We start from the raw sequence: 20,907 nt of genomic DNA on the forward strand, positions 1-20,907 counted from the left end.
CTATGTTTAGGTTTTGGCTGTGATATCTTGGGAGGAATACCTTACCTTATTTGGGCATTTTTCTGAAAAGTGTTACCCCTTAAAAGAAAGACTTCTCATCCATATTAAACTTTTCACTGATTTTTATGAATAAATATGTTACTTTGTTAATTATATTGAAGTTGAGTTTATGTTAAGAAATTACTTCTTTTATTTTTTTCAAATCTTCCTTAACAGTAAATAGTGGAGTATAAGGCCTAACGTGATAACTGAAAAGAGCGTAGGCCATTTAGTCTTGAGTCCACACAGGATTCATATAGTAACTAATATTCTTAAGAGTGAAATTTTAATTTTATTAAAAATCATTCTATGAAGGGCTTCCCTGGTGGCTCAGTGGTTAAGAATCCACCTGCCAATGCAGGGGACATGGGTTCGAGCCCTGGTCCGGGAAGATCCCACATGCCGCGGAGCAGCTAAGCCCGTGTGCCACAACTACTGGGCCTGCACTCTAGAGCCTGCAAGCCACAACTACTGAGCCCATGCACCTAGAGCCCATGCTCCACAACAAGAGAAGCCACCGCAATGAGAAGCCGACTCACCACAATGAAGAGTAGCCCCCGCTCGCCGCAACTAGAGAAAGCCCGAGCACAGCAACAAAGACCCAACACAGCCAAAAATAAATAAATAAATAAATAAATAAATATTTAAAAAAGAGAAAAAAATTACTCTATGAATATTGAAATATTTCCCATGGGAAAAATTTATTTCTTAAAATTAGATTATACGGATAATATGATATGATAAATAATTTACACTTATGAAATTAAAGAGATGTATATGATTCTTTTTCCATTAAAATATTTGACATTTGGCTTTACTTTAAATGGAAATCTGCCAGCAGTCCCTGCTTTCCATTGTATCATTGTTCTCTCTTCTGAAGAATCTCATAAATCCATTTAGAGCTCCTGATTTTGTATTTCTCACAGCCAGTGTCATCATAATTTTTAGATAAGTGGCAAAGCACTTGAAAACCAGCAGAGAAAGTGAGGAATTATTAAAAACAAAAACAGTTGAACCAAGCACCTTCCTCTTTCTCTGAGTAACTGTTCCTTAGTTCCAAATGCCCTGGGCATTATGGAAAAATACAGTGTGTATCTCCTCATTGTTCATGTTTGGACTAAGGTATCACACTTCACTTTTTCAAACTTATTTTTGACTAGTTGACATTTGTTAATGTCCTTTTTTTTTCTTTTCATTCTCAACCTTTAGTCTGTTTTAGGTAATTGTGTTTTTTGAAGATAGAAGTGTTCTCTCTTATATATCTTGTATTTTACAGGCTGAGTACATCTAGATAACGTTTTGTGTTATTGGTAACCCTCTAAATTCCCTACAATGGGTTCTTAATCTATTCTGTCAGACAGACCCAAGACTTAATTCCTACAGCAGCATTTACTCATCTTCAAATGAGACACTTAGCAGACCATTGCTTATTGCAGGAACATGCCTTTCGACGTTCGATTCTTAGTGATTTCCGATAAGTAGTACAGTACTTTCATTGCTCATTAAGCTCAGAAAACAATTGAAGAGAAATGAATGTCTGTAATTAAAATGCACCCCCCCATAACCATAGAGGGAGGGACTAGCAACTCTGGATGTGATAGAAGCATATTTGCATTACAGAATTCTTGCTTCATAAAGGAAAAACTTCTTAGTTGTTAAATTGTTTATTGAACACAGTCTTGAATATACTTGTTTAGTGAAAATGGAAGATTTTTGTGATCATTTTTCTTGACTGAAAAAACATGGCCTTTACAGAATCATAGGAGATGGTACGTGTAGCAGATACTTTATCTAGTCTAGAAAGTAGAAAGGCAAGCTGGCTTAGAAACTTTGAAAAGTTATTTTGATCAATGAAATGTATTCATTAGCAGTTCTTCAAAAGTCAAGGAATATTTGAATTTAAATAAGATTGAAATTAAACGGTTGAACTATGTGGTATATTGACCTGTTGCTGTGAGGAAAAAGTCAAGTTTTCTTAGTATTTTAGTTGAGTAAGATAAAAATTTTCTTTTCTTAACATATTAAATCTTAGTTCCCTGAGCCCATGTGAATCATGTGAAAATTTGGTGGTGCTTCCATGTTTATGGCACACTTTTATACTCCAATATTGAAGCATTGTAATCTAGCATATATGCCCAAGCATTCCATTTAAAATATCCTACTGGTTAAAAGCACAAGCTCCAGATCTAGGCTGCCTGGATTGTAATCCTGGCTTCACCACTTATAAGCCTTAGGACCTTGGGCAAGTCTCTAGGCCTCTGTTTCCTCATATCTAAAATGGGAAAAATAATGACATCAACCAAGGACTAAATGAAATCATGCATGTAACACTCTTGACATATAGTAAGCACTCATTAATGTTAGCTATTATTAATTTTATTATTATATTGCTAAAGAACTTGCATAGAATATTGCTAAAATTGCATGTTCTTTCCTGTCTGTTTTAAGGCTCCTTTGGGCATAGGTGTGGGAATAAACTAATGAACAAAGAAATATCATTTTCAAAAGTGGGAAGATGATGCTTCCAACCTCATTTGCCCTCTGAGTTTGGTGAGATCCCTAGGGCACTGTGGTAGATTGGATTATTTTTCCCAATTATTTAAAACCTCTGTAAGGGATCTGTACATTCATACCCTTTGCCATGTGGTTTTTCTCCCTATTAGAGTAGATGTATATTTTCTCACCTCACTAATGTTGATCTTAGCTATATGACTGACTTTAGCAAATGAAATGTTAAGAGGTGTGATGTAAGCAGAGACCTTAAAAATGTTTGCATGATTTAGCTTGCTCTCTTGTATTTCTGCCACCTGCCATGAGAAGAACATGACTGCAGAAGCCACAGTTCCTGGAATTATGAAGATCTGTGGACAGACTTGAACCCAATACAAAGCCTGAAGTCTAGCCTAGCACCACCAAGCAAAAATTAATGTTTATTGTTATAACATACTGAGACTCTTATAGTTCTTTGTTAGGTAGTTGTACAGAAAAGAGTTAACATAGCAGGCCTAAACTGCTATCCTTGAAAAGGCCTGCTTGCCAGGTTGGCCCTTGGCTGGCTTTTGGGAACTTAGATTTTGGGACAGTTGCTACCATTAACTGATAAGAATGATTAATTGGGCCTAAACTGTGCAAACAGTATGGTTTATGCTGAACACCTGCTTTCCTTCTGGGAGTCTGGGATTTTGCTAGGTGCTAGGCAGAGGGTGCCTACATGACCAGCTCCCAGTAAAAACCCTGGGTGCTGAGTCTCTTCAAGCGTCCCTGGTTGACAGCATTTCACATGTGTTGTCACAACTTGTTGCTGGGGTAATTAAGTGCATCCTATGTGACTCCTGGGAGAGGACTCTTAGAAGCTTAAACATGGTTTCCACTGGACTTCTCCTCAAGTGTCTTTTCACTTTGCTAATTGTGCTCTGCATCCTTTCACTATAATAAATCATAGCAATGAGTACAACTATATGCTGAGTTCTGTGAGTCCTCCTAGTGAATAATGGAACCTGGGGACCTCCCAAACACAGTAGCATAGCTGCAGCAATAGCTGACTAATACAGGTACTAGTTATTCATTGTGCTAACATGAATTTTGACCTGTTGTTGTTTGATCTAATGCTATTGGCAGTTCCAGTTGCTAGTTTGGATTCATAGGCTTCCATAAACAATAAGGCTTTTGTCTGTACTTCTATTCCCAGTAGAATCTCCTGTGTAAGGCTTAGGTTTCACCATGGGTTTAGCCAGACGTCCATGGTTGAAGGGATATATTAGTGAATCCTTTCCAATCATTTCCCTACTCTCCCAAACCTGGCTTCTGCTCAGCTCCCCTTAGAGATTATAGCTTCTAGTATATGCTATGTATATTTTCCCCTGTGGAGAACCAACCCATTGGGTTGGGTTATAAAAAATATTGCTTCAGTTTCAAATGTATTAATTTGGTTCCACTCATCTCTTATCCTGCCTTTATGCTATAATTGTCACATGTATTACATCTATGTAATTATAAACCCTACAAAACAATGTTTTAATTTTTGCCCTAAATAGTTGTATTTCCAAGAAATTAAAAGAAAAATTGTCTTTTATATTTACCCAGATATTTACCATTTCTGATGCTCTTCTTTCCTTTCTGAAAATCTAAGCTTCCATTTTGTATCATTTCCCTTCAGCCTGATGAACTTCCTTTGCATTTCTTGTATTGCATGTCTGCTAGTGATGAATTCTCTCAGTTTTCTTTTATCTAAAAATGTCTTTATTTTGTCTTAATTTTTTTTAAATTTTTATTTATTTATTTATTTATTATTTTTGGCCATGTTGGGTCTTCGTTTCTGTGCGAGGGCTTTCTCTAGTTGCGGCGAGTGGGGACCACTCTTCATTGCAGTGCGTGGGCCTCTCACTGTCGCAGCCTCTCTTGTTGCAGAGCACAGGCTCCAGACGCGTAGGCTCAGTAGTTGTGGCTCACGGGTCTAGTTGCTCCGCGGCATGTGGGATCTTCCCAGACCAGGGCTCGAACCTGTGTCCCCTGCATTGGCAGGCAGATTCTCAACCACTGCGCCACCAGGGAAGCCCTGTCTTAATTTTTGAAGGACGTTTTCTCTGTTTACACAGTTCTGGTTTGACAGGTAATTTTGGTCCACACTTTAAAGATGTTATTCTTCTGCCTTCTGGAATCCAGATTCTCTGATAAGAAGTCACTGATCATTTGAAGTGTTCTTTTCGTATATGTAATGTGTCACTTTTCTCTGAATGTTTTCGAGATTCTCTCTTTATCTTTGGTTTTCAGCAGTTTGACAATCATATTGCTAGGAATGTATTTCACATTTATCTTGCTTGGGATTTGCTGAACTTCTTGAATCTGTATTTCTGTCTTTTGCTAAGTTTGGGAAATCTTGTGATTACTTTTTCCTTATTTTTTCCTGAGACTCTTAATTACTCATATGTTAGACCATTTGATATTGTTCAATAAGTCCCTGAGGCTGTATTGATTTTTTTTCAATCTGTTCTTTAAATTGGATACATTCTATTGATCTATCTTCAGTTTTACTCTTTGCTCTGTTGTCTCCATGTTCCTGTTAAACCTATCTGGTGAATATTTAGTTTCAGATATTATATTTTATTCTAAAATTTTCATTTGGTTCTTTTTATTATTTTTCTTTATGGAGAGCTGCTTTATTCATCAAATAAATTTTCACTTTACATCATTGATAATAGTGGTCATAACTGCTTTAAAATCCTTGTTTGCTAATTCCAATATCTGGGTCATCTCAGGGTCTGTCTCTATTGATTGTTATTTCTGTTGAGGAATTTGAGGAATTTTGGATTGTATCCTAGACATTGGGAATGTTGTGTTGTACCGGCTCTTGATTTGACTATGTTCCTCCAAAAAGTGTTGACCTTTCTGTTTTAGCAGGCAATTAGTTGATTGGATAAAAACTGAAAATTGCCTCTTAGCCAGCAGTTCAAATCTTAGGTTGGTTCATTTATCTTTAGCTGAGCAGAATTTAGGATTCCCCCTTTCTGGCTATCTCCTTTAAGGAATTCCCTCACTATTCTTTGGTGTCTGTGGTTGCTTTGAATTCCATCCTTTAGTTCTTTAGATCAGAGAGAGAGAATTGTGAAAGCATCTGGGGTAGAGGGTGGGAGCACGTTGCCATCAAAGGAGCAACTTTTGACATCCCAACAGAAATAATGGAAGCCAGAAAACAAAGGAATTATATTGTTAAACTGCTAAATGGAAAACAATACAAAACAAAAAACCTGCCAACTTGGAATTCTGTATCTGGTGATAATTTCCTTCAAAGATAAAAATAAAAAGGTTTTCAAGTATGTAAAAGATGAGAGAATTTTTACCAGCCTATCTTACTATAAGAAATACTAAAAGAAAAGTTTCAAGGTGAAAGAAAATGATCCCAGATGAAAGTAACTGTAGGAAAATATGAAGGGCATTGGCAAGAGTAAATATGTGAATAAATATAAAATAATGTTGACTGTTTAAAACAGTAGCAATAATAATAAGAACTAAGCTTTCATCTCAATAAGCTAGAAAAAGAACATCAAATTAAGCACCCTCCTAACAAAAATAGTAGGAAGGAAATAATTTTAAAAAGAACATATTATGAATGATTTAATGCTAATACATTGGAAAATTTATATGAAATGGTCAAATTCCTTTAAAATACACAAAAATAGAAAATTTAAATAGTTCTATTCTTATTTTTAAAAAACTGAATTTGCAATTAAGAACTTGCTGGTGTAGAAAACTCCAGTCCCAAATGATTTCACTGGGTAGTTCTTCCAAATATTTAAGAAGGAAAGAGGAGAAAGCTTATGACACAAACTCTTGAGACTATTTCCCAATTCATTTATAAGGAAGGCATAACATTATGATCAAGTGTATAGTATATTCCAGGAATGTAAGTTTGGATTAACATCCAAAAATCCATCAATGTAATTCACCATATTAATAAGTAAAGGAGAAAAGCCATATAGTTATCTCAATAATTGTGAAAAAAGCATTTGATAAAATACAGCACTCAAGCATGAGAAAAACCCTCAGCAGATTAGGGACAGATGGGAACTTTCTTTTACATACTAAGGGATTTTTACCAAAAGAAAAGAAAAGAAAAGAAAACCCCTCTAAAGCTAATATAATTCTTAATGGTGAAATATTGAACACTTTTCCACTGAAGATAGGAGATAGACAAGGATGTCCTTTCTACTTCTTTTTAACATTGTACTACAGGTCTTAGCCAATGCAGCAAGGCAAGTAAAAGAAATAAAATTATATAGATTGGAAAGGAAGAATAAAACTGTGGCTACCTGCAAATGCCATGGTTGTGTACATAGAAAATCCCCAGGAATCTTCAGAAATTGAACTTAAAGTGCAAGATGCAAGATTTGTATACAAAACAATTAATTGTATTTTTATATACTAGCAATGAACAATTGGAAAACAAAGCTTTTTAAACCATTTAAAATATTATTGTAAAACATAAAATATTAGTGATAGATCTAACAAAATATATGTGAAATATATATATCAACCCCCACACCATGTTGCTGAGTAAAATTGAAGAAGGCTGGCATATATGGAGAGATATACCATGTTCATGGGTTGGAAGATTTGATACTATTAAGATGTCTCCCCAAACTGATTTATAACTTTAAAGCAACCCCAAGTGAAATCTAGGGCTTTTGCTTTTCTGATAGAAATTGACAAGTTGATTCTAAAATTTATTTGGGAATATGTAAGACTTAGAACAGCCAAAATAACATGAAAAGAACAAAGTTGGAGAACTTATATGATCTGATTTCAACATTTACTGTGTAGCTTCAGTAATCAATACAGTGTGATATTGGCTTAAGAGTAGATAAATAGATCAATGAAACAAAATCGAGAGTCTAGAAAGAGACCTACACTTATGAGGTCAATTGATTTTTTACAGATATTTCAAAGCCATTCAATGGAGAAAGGATAGTTTTTTCAATAAATGGTGCTAGAATAATAGTACATCTATATGGGAAAATAATAACTTTGACCCCCCTAGCTTACACTGTATACAGAAATTAGTTTAAAAGCTAAACTATAAAGCTCTTATGAGAAAACATAGGATAATATCTTCCAATCAGAGAGTAGTCAAAGATTTCTTAAAACACAGAAAGCCCTTTAAAAATGGATAAAATAGACTTCAGCAAAAGTAAACATATTAGCTCATCTAAAGCATATTAAGAAAAGAAATAGGCAAGCCACAGACAGGGAAAAAACATTTGCAATAAACATATCTGACAAAGGACTTGTATCCAGAATATAAAGACAATTCCTACAACTCAATAATAAAAAGACAACTCATTTTTTTAAATGGCCGTAAGACTTGAACAGACACTTCAGATAGAAAGATATATAAGTAGTCAATAAGCATATGAAAAAAAAGGGCAACATCATTAGTTATCAGGAAAATGCAAATGATATCAGGAAAAGTTACAATGACATATCATTACACTCTTTCTAGAATGCCCAAAATTTAAAAGGACTGACAACTCGAAATTTTAGCAAATATTGGAGCAACTGGAATTTTCCTGCATTGCTGGTGGGAATACAAAATGGTGCAGTCCTTTTGGAATACAGTTGGGCAGTTACTTATAAAGTTAAGCATTTACTTACCATTTACCCAGCAATCCCAAATGTAAGTTCAAAAAAGGATTAGTAGAATATGTTTATAGCAGCTTTATATAAAAAAAGAGCCCCAAACTGGGAACAGCCCAAATATTCGTTAATAGAAGAATGGATAAACAAATAGTGACATATTCATACAATGGAATACTGCTTGACAATAAAAAGGAATGAACTACTAATACACAGATGAATCTCAAAAACGGTATAATACTATGAGAATCTATAACTATCTCAATAAAAATTTCAATTAAAAAAAGCATGTTAAGCAAAAGAAACAAGGCACAAAAGAGTACATACTGTATGTTATTTTGTTTATATGAAGTTTTAGAAAAAACAAAAGTAATTTATGTTGAAAAATGTCAGAACACTTATAGCCCCAGGATGGGAGGGAGTTGACTGGGATGTGGCATGAGGGAACTTCTTGGTGAATTGTTCTATTTCTTGATTGGGGTGTTGGTTATATAGCTCTATTCATTATCAAAACTCATTAAACTATATTTTTGAGATTTGCACATTCTACTGTATGTAAATTATACTTTAATTAAAAAGAAAAGAGAGATATTTATATCTTTCTCTAATTTACAAGTTAGATTTTATTTTCATTAACGCCATAGAAGGCCCTGCTCTTTATGTGGGTAGGCTTATATAAGAAATCTATGTTTGGAAGTCAATTTCTCTTCTTCCCTTTGCTTTTTTTTCCCCCTTCCTCTTCCTTCCGAAAACCACAGGAATGTGAGAGAAAGTGGGTGACCATTGCAAGTAAAACTATAGCTGAAAACTTACATCCGAATATTCTGTCACTTGGACCTTGTGCAGGCCTATAATTTGAATGTGTGACTCTAGAAATGGTTGCTATGGTGATAAACCACTTGACTTAAATAGCATGTATTTTACTCAAAATTCAGAGAAATGGTAACAGTTTCTAGTAATTGTGCACTGGTATTAACTTGCAGGGATATGCCTAGAGCTTACAGGTTTTGCATCCGTTATCACCAGATGAGTTCATCAAGTTAAAGTTATGCCAGTGAATAATGAAATATGTGTATTTAGCCCATTTTTTCTGGTTCTATATCTCCCCTTGCACACATGGAGCCCCCTTTTCAAGATTAATAATATCATCTGGAGAAATCAGGCCCAGGGTGCTGAACTACAAAAAGATGGAACCAGAGGGAACCTTGTAAGGTCATCTTTTCTATCATTGTGCCTCTAGTAGGAATGACTATTCTTCAACAGTTCCAAATGGTAAGAGTCTGTCAAAGATGAGGAACAACTGAAATGGTGCTTGGGGGAGCCCCTGGTGTAACCATCCTGACTGCAGCACTCAGAGATGCTGTCTAGCTTCACAGTGCTGAAATCTTACCCCTTCTGCATTTTAAAATTGTGATTTTATATATATATATATATATATGTGTATGTGTGTGCATATATATATATAAATATATATGTATATATATCATCTTATTCTTTATATTTTTAGGTTGAAGAACTCTCTCATAAAGAACCTCCACCCATTAGCACATCAGTAGCCTGTCTGTAAACCTTCTCTGGTCCCTTTATATCTATTCAGACTGGTTGCAGTATTTCAGATATGAATTCTTCATGATAAATAAGGATAGAAGAATTTTTTTCTTTGATTTCTAAGATGCTTTCTGATGATAGCCAGGTTCTCTTGGTCACTGTGAAATGGTATATTACACCAGTATCTTTAGAGAACAGTTTACAATGATTTTTAGATCCTCTCTTGGAAAACAGTCTACAGTGTTTTTTAGATCCTCTTTTGGACCGATAATTATGACCAACAGTCTCATAATGATCATTTAGATAGACTCTTTCCCCCTAGAACTGAATATTGAAATTCCTCTCTCATCTTTCTCCCCCTTTGTACAATCTTATGGGAGCTCATCACCTTCTATACGCCTTTCATGACCTGGAAGATCTTAGTAACTTCTATAGCCTTGGCAATTTCACTTTCCATTTCTCTGTTCTATTACTTACAAAACTGTAAAATTGCATCAGTTACAGCATAGATCCCTGAAGAATCCCATCAGCTATGAGAGAAGAAAAATAGAAACTTAAAATTTAGGTAACCTATAACCTACAGAGGAAATCCTTTTAAAAATCCTAGAGAAAAGCCTAGAAGTTGGAATTTGCCTTGGCTGTTTATATTCCAAGGAGATGAGAGTCTTGCTCTTGGTGAAGAAAGCTGTAACTCGGCCTGAAGGGCACCGTGTGGGCCAGCCTGCATCCATGTTTTATTAGCATCAGAGAACAGTTTTAGTGAGGGGACATTTAAGAAGGGAGACTCAGTCTTTAGGAGAGCTCTTAGGATTCTGATTCCTAAATAATGGCATCCTAAACTTAACGAAACTGCAAATTAGCAAAGAGAAATGGTAAAGTACATACACACATAATATTTTACAAGGTACACACATATACACAGAAGCTTTTAAGCATTTGCAATAAATATTTGCATATAGGTAAATAGACTTGCATTGATGTTACCAGGGAGTTAAGGAAAGAACATTGTGATTTGTTTCCATGCAGCCAGTTTTAGGCTGATTTTGAAGCTCAATTAAAATATGGTTGACTAAAAATATTTGCAAACAATACTACCAACAAGGGATTAATTTCCAAAATATACAAACAGCTCATACAGCTTAATACAAAAAAAAACCCCAAAGAACCCAATCAAAAAATGGGCAGGGGCTTCCCTGGTGGTGCAGTGGTTGAGAATCTGCCTGCCAATGCAGGGGACACGGGTTCGAGCCCTGGTCTGGGAAGATCCCACATGCCGCGGAGCAACTGGGCCCGTGAGCCACAACTACTGAGCCTGCGCATCTGGAGCTTGTGCTCCGCAGTAAGAGAGGCTGCGACAGTGAGAGGCCCACGCACCGCAATGAAGAGTGGTCCCCACTCACCACAACTAGAGAAAGCCCTCACACAGAAACGAAGACCCAACACAGCCAAAAATACATAAATAAATAAATAAATTTACTAAAAAAAAAAAAAAATGGGCAGAAGACCTAAATAGACATTTCTCCAAAGAAGACATATAGATGGCCAAAGACACAGGAAAAGATACTCAGTATCACTAATAATTATTAGAGAAATGCAAATCCAAACCACAATGAGATATCGCCTCATACCAGTCATAATGGCCATCATTAAAAAGTGTACAAATAATAAATGCTGGAGAGGGTGTGGATAAAAAGGAGCCCTCCCACACTGTTTGTAGGAATGTAAATTGGTGCAGCCATTATGGAGAACAGTATGGAGATTCCTTAAAAAACTAAAAATAGAGCTATCATATGATCCAGCAATCCCACTGCTGGGCATATATCCAGAGAAAACCATAATTCGAAGAGATGCATGCACCCCTATGTTCATAGCAGCACTATTTAAAATAGCCAAGACGTGGAAGCAACCTAAATGTCCATCAACAGATGAATGGATAAAGAAGATGTGGTACACACACACACACACACACACACACACACACACACACACGATGGAATATTACTCAGCCGTAAAAAAAGAATGAAATAATGCCATTTGCAGCAACATGGATGGACCTAGAGATTATCATATTAAGTGAAGTAAGTCAGACAGAGAAAGGTAAATATGTAATATCACTTACATGTGGAATCTAAAAAAATGATACAAGTGAACTTATTTACAAAGCAGAAATAGACTCACAGACATAGAAAACAAACTTAGGGTTACCAAAGGGGATACTCGGAGCAGGGGGAGAGACAAATTAGGAGTTTCGGATTAACATATACATGCTACTATGTATAAAATAGGTAAACAACAAGGACCTACTATATAGCACAAGGAACCATACTCATATCTTGTAATAACCTATAATGGAAAAGAATCTGAAAAAGAATATATAACTGAATCACTTTGCTGTACACATAAAAGTAACACATTGTAAATTAACTATACTTCAATTAAAAAAAAATAGATTCATGATAACCAAAAAAATGTTTGACTATATTAGTTTTAATAAGTATTAAATACCAAACTGAAAAAGAAATAAGAAAATAGGTACTCATAATGTTGCTGGTAAGAGTATAAGTTGGTACAACTGCAGTAGAAGGCAATACGGTGATGTCTTTCAAAATCACAAATCCATACAACTTTTAACTTAGAAGTTCTACTTCTAAAATATATATCCTGTAGATATATTTACACATGTACACGATGACACAAGTACAAGGTTATTCACAGCAGCATTCTTTTTACTAGTTAATATCGGAAACAACCTGAATGTCCATTATCAAGGAACTGGCTGCATAAATTATGGTACATTCAAACAAGGGAACACTGCATAGCTGAAAGAAGAACGAGAACTCTTTTATGTATTGACATGGAATGATGTTCAAGATAATTGTTAGTTTAAAAAAATCAAGGTGTAAAATAGTGTTTACTGTGGGCTACCATTTGTGTAAAAAAGTGAGAGGAAAGTGCGTCAATATATGGATTAGATTGAACCATATAAAATTGCCATTATTAGGCTGTTTTGACCTGCAAAAATGATGACCACTTCCATTTGGTTCCACCTAATATTTGCTTGAAATTACATAAAATCTCTTCGGAAATGTGCACTGTAAACTGGTAGTATTCGTTGTCTTGGATGGGAGGCAGAGCTGAGTTAACTAGGGGGCAAGGAGGAGATTTGGAACACAGTGACTATTAAATCATGGGGATGTACTACCTATTTAAAAACTGATTCACTTAAAAATTATATATAAGTAAATAAAATAGGTAAATGTGGCTGAGTAATATCATTTTCTCATCTTGCTCTAGAATGAAACTGAGAAATATCATGTTGCTACACTGAAGCAACCAAACAGTTTAGTTTAGTTTCCTTTTTCCTTCCACTTTGCCAGAAGATTCTGCAAATTATCTTAAGATATCTTATCCAGGAAGAAATCAGAGCCTTTAGTGTTTTTGGAAAAAAGAAGACAATATCTATATCACTAATCCTACCCATAGAGACTTTCTGAGTATTTCTTCCCAATGACGTCAACTTCTGAGTCTACTTTAACGACTCAAGTACATTAATTAGCAAATGGAACAGTGAAGAAGAATGGAAATGTTAAACCAGATATGAATATGAACACGTTAAAAAGAAAATGACTGAGTCTCTATTCCTATTCTATAGATTATTTGTTGTAGTGGACATGACGAAAAGCATTTCCTCAACTACTCAGATGATAACTCAAGAGGTGGAAATGCCAAAAGAGAGAAGGTTAAACTTAGATTCACCTTTTAAAAGGATTTGTATGTCCAGTGACTTAAATTTTTATGAATTGAAATGTCCAAGCTAGGGACCAGTTCTGTACTAAACAAAGCAGCTTGTCTTCAGCCAGACACTGGAACATCAGGGGTGTTGTACTCTCACCCTGTTGCTAAACGTAAGGAGTTTTCAAGGAGAAGACACAACCTGTATTACTGAAGGCTAACACATTTTGTTTTCTGTTTCTTGAAAGAATACACAGAGAATCAACCCAGAAATTTTCCTGAGAAAATGAATCTATACAGAAAAGGACCTTTTTACATTTCCAAATTTATACAAATTAATTTTTCAATGTGCAAAATTACCAGCTCAAGAATTAGTATATACTGTTATAAAGTCATACACAAATGATAGTCTGAAGAGGCACATATTTAAGGACTGTCTGCAGTAAGCAAACATCTGGTAAATTTTCTCTTTTCTAGAAATATAGGTACCAAAAATCCATAAATGACCTGAGGTTTTGCTGCAGCCCTGGGAGTTCATTTATTCATTGGACAAATATGTACTGCTACTGTGTATAAAACATGGTCACTTGTATCACAAGAGTGATCAAAAAACAACAACACACACACACACACCAGGTTTATTTGTTTTGTGTTACATGTAATCTTTTCACATTCTTTGAAAATTGCTACCCTGATTATTAACTCACGTGTATGCTTTCAGTTAACCAGAGTATTAAACCTACGAGCCCTTTCCCAGCTCATTCTGTGTAAATGAGAACTCGCTGCATCTATAGCTCCGTGTCTCATCCCCCATCCTGCTTGTGCAGGTCTCCTGAGACGTTCTCTGCTGTTTTAGAACTCTATGCCCAGCTTCATTTAATGGGAAGTGAGCATTTTTAAAATAGGTCTAAGGTCAAAATGGACTCTGCTTCCCTCACAACAGCAGGATTAGAGACCGTTTCCTCTACTGTGGGGTGCAGTGACCTGAGAAAACACAATTGCCTGTTAAAATTCCTTCTACTTGTTTCGTGCTTTAAAGCTCACAGAGTACTTTCGTGGCCACCACCTTAGTTCATTCTCATAATAAGCCCATGTAGTAAATGTGCAAATACCATTTTCCTCATTTAACAGTGAGGCAGCAAAAGACTACAAAAGGTCTTCAGACCTGCCCAAGTGGTGTGACTGGGGTTAGAAGCCAGTCCCTGGAATCAATGTAGAGAATGGTGAGCATGTGAGGAGTGGCCACATGCAGCAACTTTATACCCAGGTTAGAAAGAATAATCATGATGTGCTTGCCAGGGAATCCATACAAATGTCAAAGCTCATCTAGAAATCTGTAAAGATGAATGATTACAACTATGTCCAGATGGACTTGCCTGTGTGAATGGTACCAGGTATTTACTTTCATTTTGCAGGGCAGTGGATTTCAAGTTGTGCCTGTAGTTTGCTCTACCCCAGACACTAAACAATTCAGTTTTCTTGAAGGTGCTAAAGGAGCTTTCTTTGGCATTCAATAACAGTTTCACAATGTGATTAGTTTATATCTCACATCGGAAGAGAGCTCCAACTTGCACATCCTAGACAACTTTGTAGCCCCTCACTTCTTTGAATTGATGTGGATTGCTTTGTGTCTGCAAAATTAATCCAGGCCTTTTTTTTTTAATTTCTAGCCCACTGCTTATGAAAAGACTTCTGTGCCCAGTAAGAAGGAAAACATGGACGACTTGGACATGAGTTACTCAAGTTACATATCTAGCAGACTCCCTTCAGTTGAACTCAAGGGAGAAATAGAAAAACCCCCCACGACTTCAAGCCAAGGAACAGCAACCAAAGGCACTGCTAAATCCATTGCCCTGCCTAGAACCAAAAAGAAACTCTAACAACGCTGAACAGTACAGAAACAGAGCTGCTCTTTCTAGTGCAATGAGGGTTTAGGACGGGAAAAGGACAATAGTATGCCGAGCTTTTAGCGTTTCAGCTGCTCTGAGCCCTGCCAAGTGTTTGCACCAGTTTTAAAATTGAAGCAGTCACTTCCAAAGTGGGGTTAAAGGACAGCCAGCAACAGGCTTGATGGCTTGTGCAGCTGAAATCAACTCAAGGTGTTTTCGAGAGTTGTTCAGAGGAGTGGATGCCCTCAAAGCAAGGCTGTGGGCACACTTGCCCAGTTGTACTTCAAATTCTTACATTTAGGCACAATTATTTATAGGGGAAACTGAGAGCCAGATATGGTAATGGAGGTTCCAAATGATTATGTGCACTTTGCACTAGAAGATTTGTTAGGAAATTACTAATAAACTTGTTTATAAGCGTAACAGCAGAAGTGCTTCAGCCATTCACGTGTGTTCTTGTGATTTTAGGTTGCTGTAGATTGTTTAAGACAGTTTATTTTAAATGTAGAAGAATAGATTTTGTAACTGTTTGCCATTAACATGCTGCTAAATTCCCAGTGTATCGATCGAATCAATAAAAAACCAGATGTTACCCATGCACGTTAATTTTTACGTGAACAAGAGGTGACTATAATCAGGTCCTGTAAGCCCTAAAAAGCAAATTTTGAGCTTGGCCTGCTGCTGCAAAGGTAGGCACACATCTTTGGGGATGGTCATGAGGCTGGACACAGGGGAAGGTACATCATTCCTCTTAGTATTATAGGTCTCTCCTATAATAGTTTTGTCATTCTAGGTCACACTGGGTGAAGAGATGCTTCCCTTGGCCTCACAGACAAACTCTGAGGAAGCAATTTGCATCTGCTTTTGCTTTGTAAAGTAGTAACCTAGTTTCATTCCAGCTCCTCGTGGGATTGTCACTTAGGCCTCCAAAATGCCCCACACCTGGCCAGCTGAGCAGGTATTAGTTGCATATAAATCCCCTCAATGGCTGAAGGTAGTAGACGTGCTTCTAGTGATAAATTTGGAAGACACCGTCGAGCCTCCAAATGGGTCAGAGGTAACACTGATGTATGTTGCCCCTGGCTGAGTAGTTTGGCCAGTATTTTCTCAGTGCCTTCAATGTGCTTCCCCGGGGGAATCTGCCAGCTTTACTTTAAAACTGGAGTTGAAGCTTCTTCAAGGTCTTTCTCCTTCCTATTACTTCCAGTCCTGCCAGGAGCCCGTAAACCATCTCTCCGGGATTAGTGAGCCATCTTTGAGGAGCGTATTCTTTTCACCCGCAGAGAAGCCAGTCTCAGCTGAGTGGAGATTTACCTTTCCCAGAGGTGCTTCCAGAGGCAGAGGTGAGGTGACTGGTCTCCCAGCAGAAAAGCCAACCGAGACAGTGGCTTGGATTCTGTCCTTCCCCTGGGCCCGAAAATGGGATAGTCCCTGTGTTCAAAAATGCTCTTACTTTCATGGTGATACCTTCTTCTGTATCATGTATTGGAGAACTCTTGTTAAATTGAATAGTATCCAAATTTCTATCCATATTTCAGTCTTTTTTTTTTTTAATTGGGGTATAGTTGTTTTACAATGTTGTGTTAGTTTCTTCTGTATAATGAAGTGGAGTTCCCTGTGCTATACAGCAGGTTTTCATTAGTTATCTCTTTTACATAAGTTATCTCTTATATTAGTGTGTATATGTCAATCCCAATCTCCCAGTTCATCCCGCCCCCACTTTCCACCCTTGGTGTCCATAGGTTTGTTCTCTACATCTGTGTCTATTTCTGCCTTGCAAACCGGTTCATCTGTACCATTCTCTTCTGTCTTAAATTAGTGATTCTGCTCAGTAAACTTGAGCAGAGGTCCAGAACTAAGCACTAAGTGAAAGGTGAAGTCATTTTATAACCTTTTAGTACATCTGTACCTTTTCCCACCCCAGCACCAGGCCAGGCCAACTGTCCATCTACCAGAAAATGCGTTCTATTAGCTGTCCTCTGTCCAGACCTTCACTTGATTTACATAGAATCATTTTGACCGGGACTTAGCTCACTTCACTTGATTTACATAGAACCATTTTGACCAGGACTTAGCTCACTCTTTCTAAAGAGAATTTTCGTATTATTTCTATTTGTTATTTATTTGTATGGAACACACTTGGGCCAGGCCATATCTGAGCTTTGTTTTCCAACTGTGTACCTCTTTACTCTCTGGGGATCTGTGGCCTTGCTTTCTCCATTTACTTTCATGGCTGTGAAAATAGTTACTCTTCTGTTTCAGATGTGTTTTCAGTGACTGATAGGCCCACTCCAAGGCACTGATAATCACTCTGACACCTCCTGTGCACCACGGCATGGAGGGCTGGGCTTCGTTATGACACACAGGGACACAGTCTGCCCAGGACAGTGCAGAGCAGGTGTTATTTCCAAGGAATGCAAATGCCAGTCAACACTCTGACTTGAATAACAGACAGGTCAAGGCAGTAGGAATATGATAAAAGATAAATGCCAGCCGGGGGCTGGGGAGAAGTTCAGCTGAGGAGAACAAGAGGATGTCAGAGACGGACTTAAATCGCAGAAGACAGGAAAATGGGTTGGGGTCAGGGGAGCAAAAAGATAACAAAGTATAATTAATAAGGAAGACTGGTTGGATAACAACACCTGGTTCTGCCAAACCCGGAAGCAGGAGTCAGAGGACGAAAGTGCTCCTGGGGTAGTTAGAGAGGTCCCTGTCCTCGGCCAGTCTGCATTAGGACTGGCCTCTCGTGGCCTGGACAACAGCACACCTGGGTGAGGACACAGGCTGAAGAAACAAAGACCTGGGGAAATGGAAGCTGAGAGAGGCCGGTTGTAAGAGGTGGCCACAGAATAGTCCTGACATTTTGAGTAGGAATGTTAATGCGGCGTAGGGAGGGGAAAGGAGAAAAAATTCAAAACACTTTGTGCTTATCACTGAAATGCTTTGTTTAAATAATTCTATTTGACTCCAAAATGTAAGTTCCAGGTTAGAAAGATTGAAAGCAGCCAGTCTTGAAAATGAAGCTTTTTAAATTCCAGCCCTGCTGTTGGAATAGAGAATAAAGGCTTTGTTCAAACATGCATTCCCAGCAGTAAGCAGAGCTTTGAAATTGGCCAGGGAAGTTGTGTTCCATAATGGCTGCACTTGGCTGGAGACCAAGAAGCTGTGGCCTCTGGGAAATGACCCTGGGCTGGAGATTTTCCATCTGCCCCTCCAGAACCACTCTGCCCTGCTCTGCCCTCTCCACTCAGAGAAGTGATCTTTCAGGAGTGAATCAACAGGCTCCCTTGGCCTCTGGGTTCGCTGGGATTCTGTCAGGGGGGGACACCAACAGGCACTCAGGGAGGGGAGAGGTCTAGGCCTTGATTCCCGCAGTGCTGGGCCACTGGGAAGTCACTGCATTCTCTTTCTATAGGCCTCAGCTCCTGCCGGCAGCGCTCCCTCACAGCTGTGTTCCCCGCCCCTTCGGGCTAAGACCAGGGCTATTGCCCTGGGGACTGTGTCTTCCTTCATGGGTTTCCCTAAACTCTCTCGTACCTTTACAAGTAGCCTCTTTGTTAGAGTCTCAACTACCCCATTTGAGTGAGTACCATCTGTCTCCTCCTGACACCCAAGGTGATCCAGACCCTTGTGAGCTCTGCACTGTTTTGACCTGGGGCAGCTTTGTCTGTGGTTGCCAATCTCCTACCAAATGACAGTAAAGTGAAGAGCACAGAGCGTAAATGGGTTCTTCCTGAAACAGACTGATGCCCTTGGGTGGTCACCGGGGCTTGAGCGAGGGGGTGGCAAGGGAGATATTCCTGAGGTTGGAACCTAGACCCAGTGAGATAAATCTAGCATTGCCCAGCTGGATCTGAGATTGTGTGGACGCAGAAGGCTGAAATTTAGGTCTTAAATTCCAACCATGGCCTCTGGGAGCCTAAAAGAAAGCCACACTTGACTTGTAACAGACAAGAGGACCTACAGGCTGGGACGGGAGCCACCCTCGCCGTCTCCTGGCTGTGGACTCGGGGCTCGGCAGAGGCTTCCAGGGCAAGCACTGGCAGCCTGAAGACAAGACGTCTCCCTGGGCTGTGCATTTGTTTCTTCTCTACAAGTGCTAACATCACTTTACAAAGCATTTTAAAGTAAAAATTTTCACTATTCAGAGGTCTCACATAGTTCAGTTTTATTCTTCAGGATCCTGTACTTTCCTGAGTGAGCAGGCTTAGGCTTGTGATTTCTGCTCGGTACGTGGTTCTCACTTCATTCTCATTGGTGAGCCAATTTTCTTTGCTTTTGTTCTTCAAAGGAAGACCATATGCAGTGTCTGTCTTGCTTTTTTGTGGCTGCCTTCCTCAGTTGCTGGTATAATCAGCTCTCTCTGTTCTCTCTCTGTTCCCTAAATTATCCGGAGCAGCCCTTAGCCGGAGCCATGGGGATTCCCACCACTGCCCCAGTGGCCTCACTTCAAGCAGCAACACACAAGGGACAGTGGAACACTGGGAAGATTAATAGGCCCATGGCAGTGTCACCACTGGCTCTCTTAGAGCCTTCCCCTCTTGGTTGCCTGGTGCCACCCCAGACATCTTTGAGGGACCCAGTGAACTCAGGGTGAAGACCTCAGAGGACCTTCTCCGCAAAACATGCAGTGGTTCCTGGCCTGGCACAGAGGACAGACCCACAGATGCAGTGCGGACCCCTCCCCCCAGTATGAACTTCTCCTAAGTGGACTCTGCAGCATCTCCAGACCAGACATATCCTTGGCATTGATACAGAGGTTACATAAATCTCCCTGCCCTCGGGGGACTGAGACAGCTTTGACCCTCTCACCCACGGCGGGGTCTGCAGACAAGATCCTGACATCACCCTGTTGTTTAGGAGAGACTCTTCTCATCAGCACAGAAAGCTGTCTCCATCCCCGGGGCAACTGTACCGTCCCAGGAGTCAGCATTTCCAGTCTGACCAGGGGCAAGGCAGGTGGAAGATGAGCAGCTGACACCCTCCCTGGCCCCTGAGGGGGAAGCTCTTGTGTGGAGGTGGCAGCCAGTATTTCCTGGTCCAGGCACTGGTTCACACTGAGTTTACTAGAGATCAGCGTTGCCTTGTTAGCCGGACTTTGAGCTGTATTAGTGGAAGCAATCACTGTCTCTTAACTAAAGCCCCTCTTCAGGGTCATAATGTAATAATAGCAGCAACATCTACAGAGCACTTGCCCCATGCCAGACACCATCCTGAGCCCTTTACATGTATTCTTTTAATCCTTATAACAGCCTGAAGTTGGTTCTTTTATCTCTAAAGAGGAATAAATTAAGGCACAGAGAGGTTGAGAAATTTTTCCAAGGTCACACAGCTAAGAAGTAGCAGAACCAAGATTTGAACGTAGGCAGCAGGCTCAAGTGTGTCTCCAGGCATTTGTAGTTCAGGCCTGAGACTGCTGTAAAGTTCAATCTCAGAGTTCCAAAAGGCCAAGTGGTTCATGAACACTGTCTTCCAGCAAAAGTCGAGGTAATTTTGTGAAGTTTGGGCCTTGAGATTTTGGAACAGAGTAGGATTATTTTGCATGCTAATAGATTTGAGTAAGACCCAA

At 38.7% G+C, this 20,907-nt stretch overlaps 1 protein-coding gene across 7 annotated transcripts in view; it reads left to right on the top strand.

Annotated features, from left to right (window-relative positions):
• STK33 (serine/threonine kinase 33) overlaps positions 1-20,907 on the top strand; it is a 205,349-nt gene that overhangs the window by 175,502 nt on the left and 8,940 nt on the right. For 6 of the 7 annotated variants that reach the window (XM_082341574.1, XM_082341576.1, XM_082341577.1 and 3 more), the window contains one exon: positions 15,120-15,944. In XM_082341574.1, the coding sequence (XP_082197700.1) occupies positions 15,120-15,329 (210 nt within the window). In that variant the 3' untranslated portion in view covers positions 15,330-15,944. Of the gene's footprint in view, positions 1-15,119; positions 15,945-16,131; positions 16,210-16,548; positions 16,682-20,907 lie in introns of those variants that run through there. The other variant, XM_082341580.1, reaches the window with a different exon arrangement.

The sequence above is a fragment of the Balaenoptera borealis genome, assembly GCF_965194805.1.
Source record: "Balaenoptera borealis genome assembly, chromosome: 11".
Lineage (NCBI taxonomy): Eukaryota > Metazoa > Chordata > Mammalia > Artiodactyla > Balaenopteridae > Balaenoptera > Balaenoptera borealis.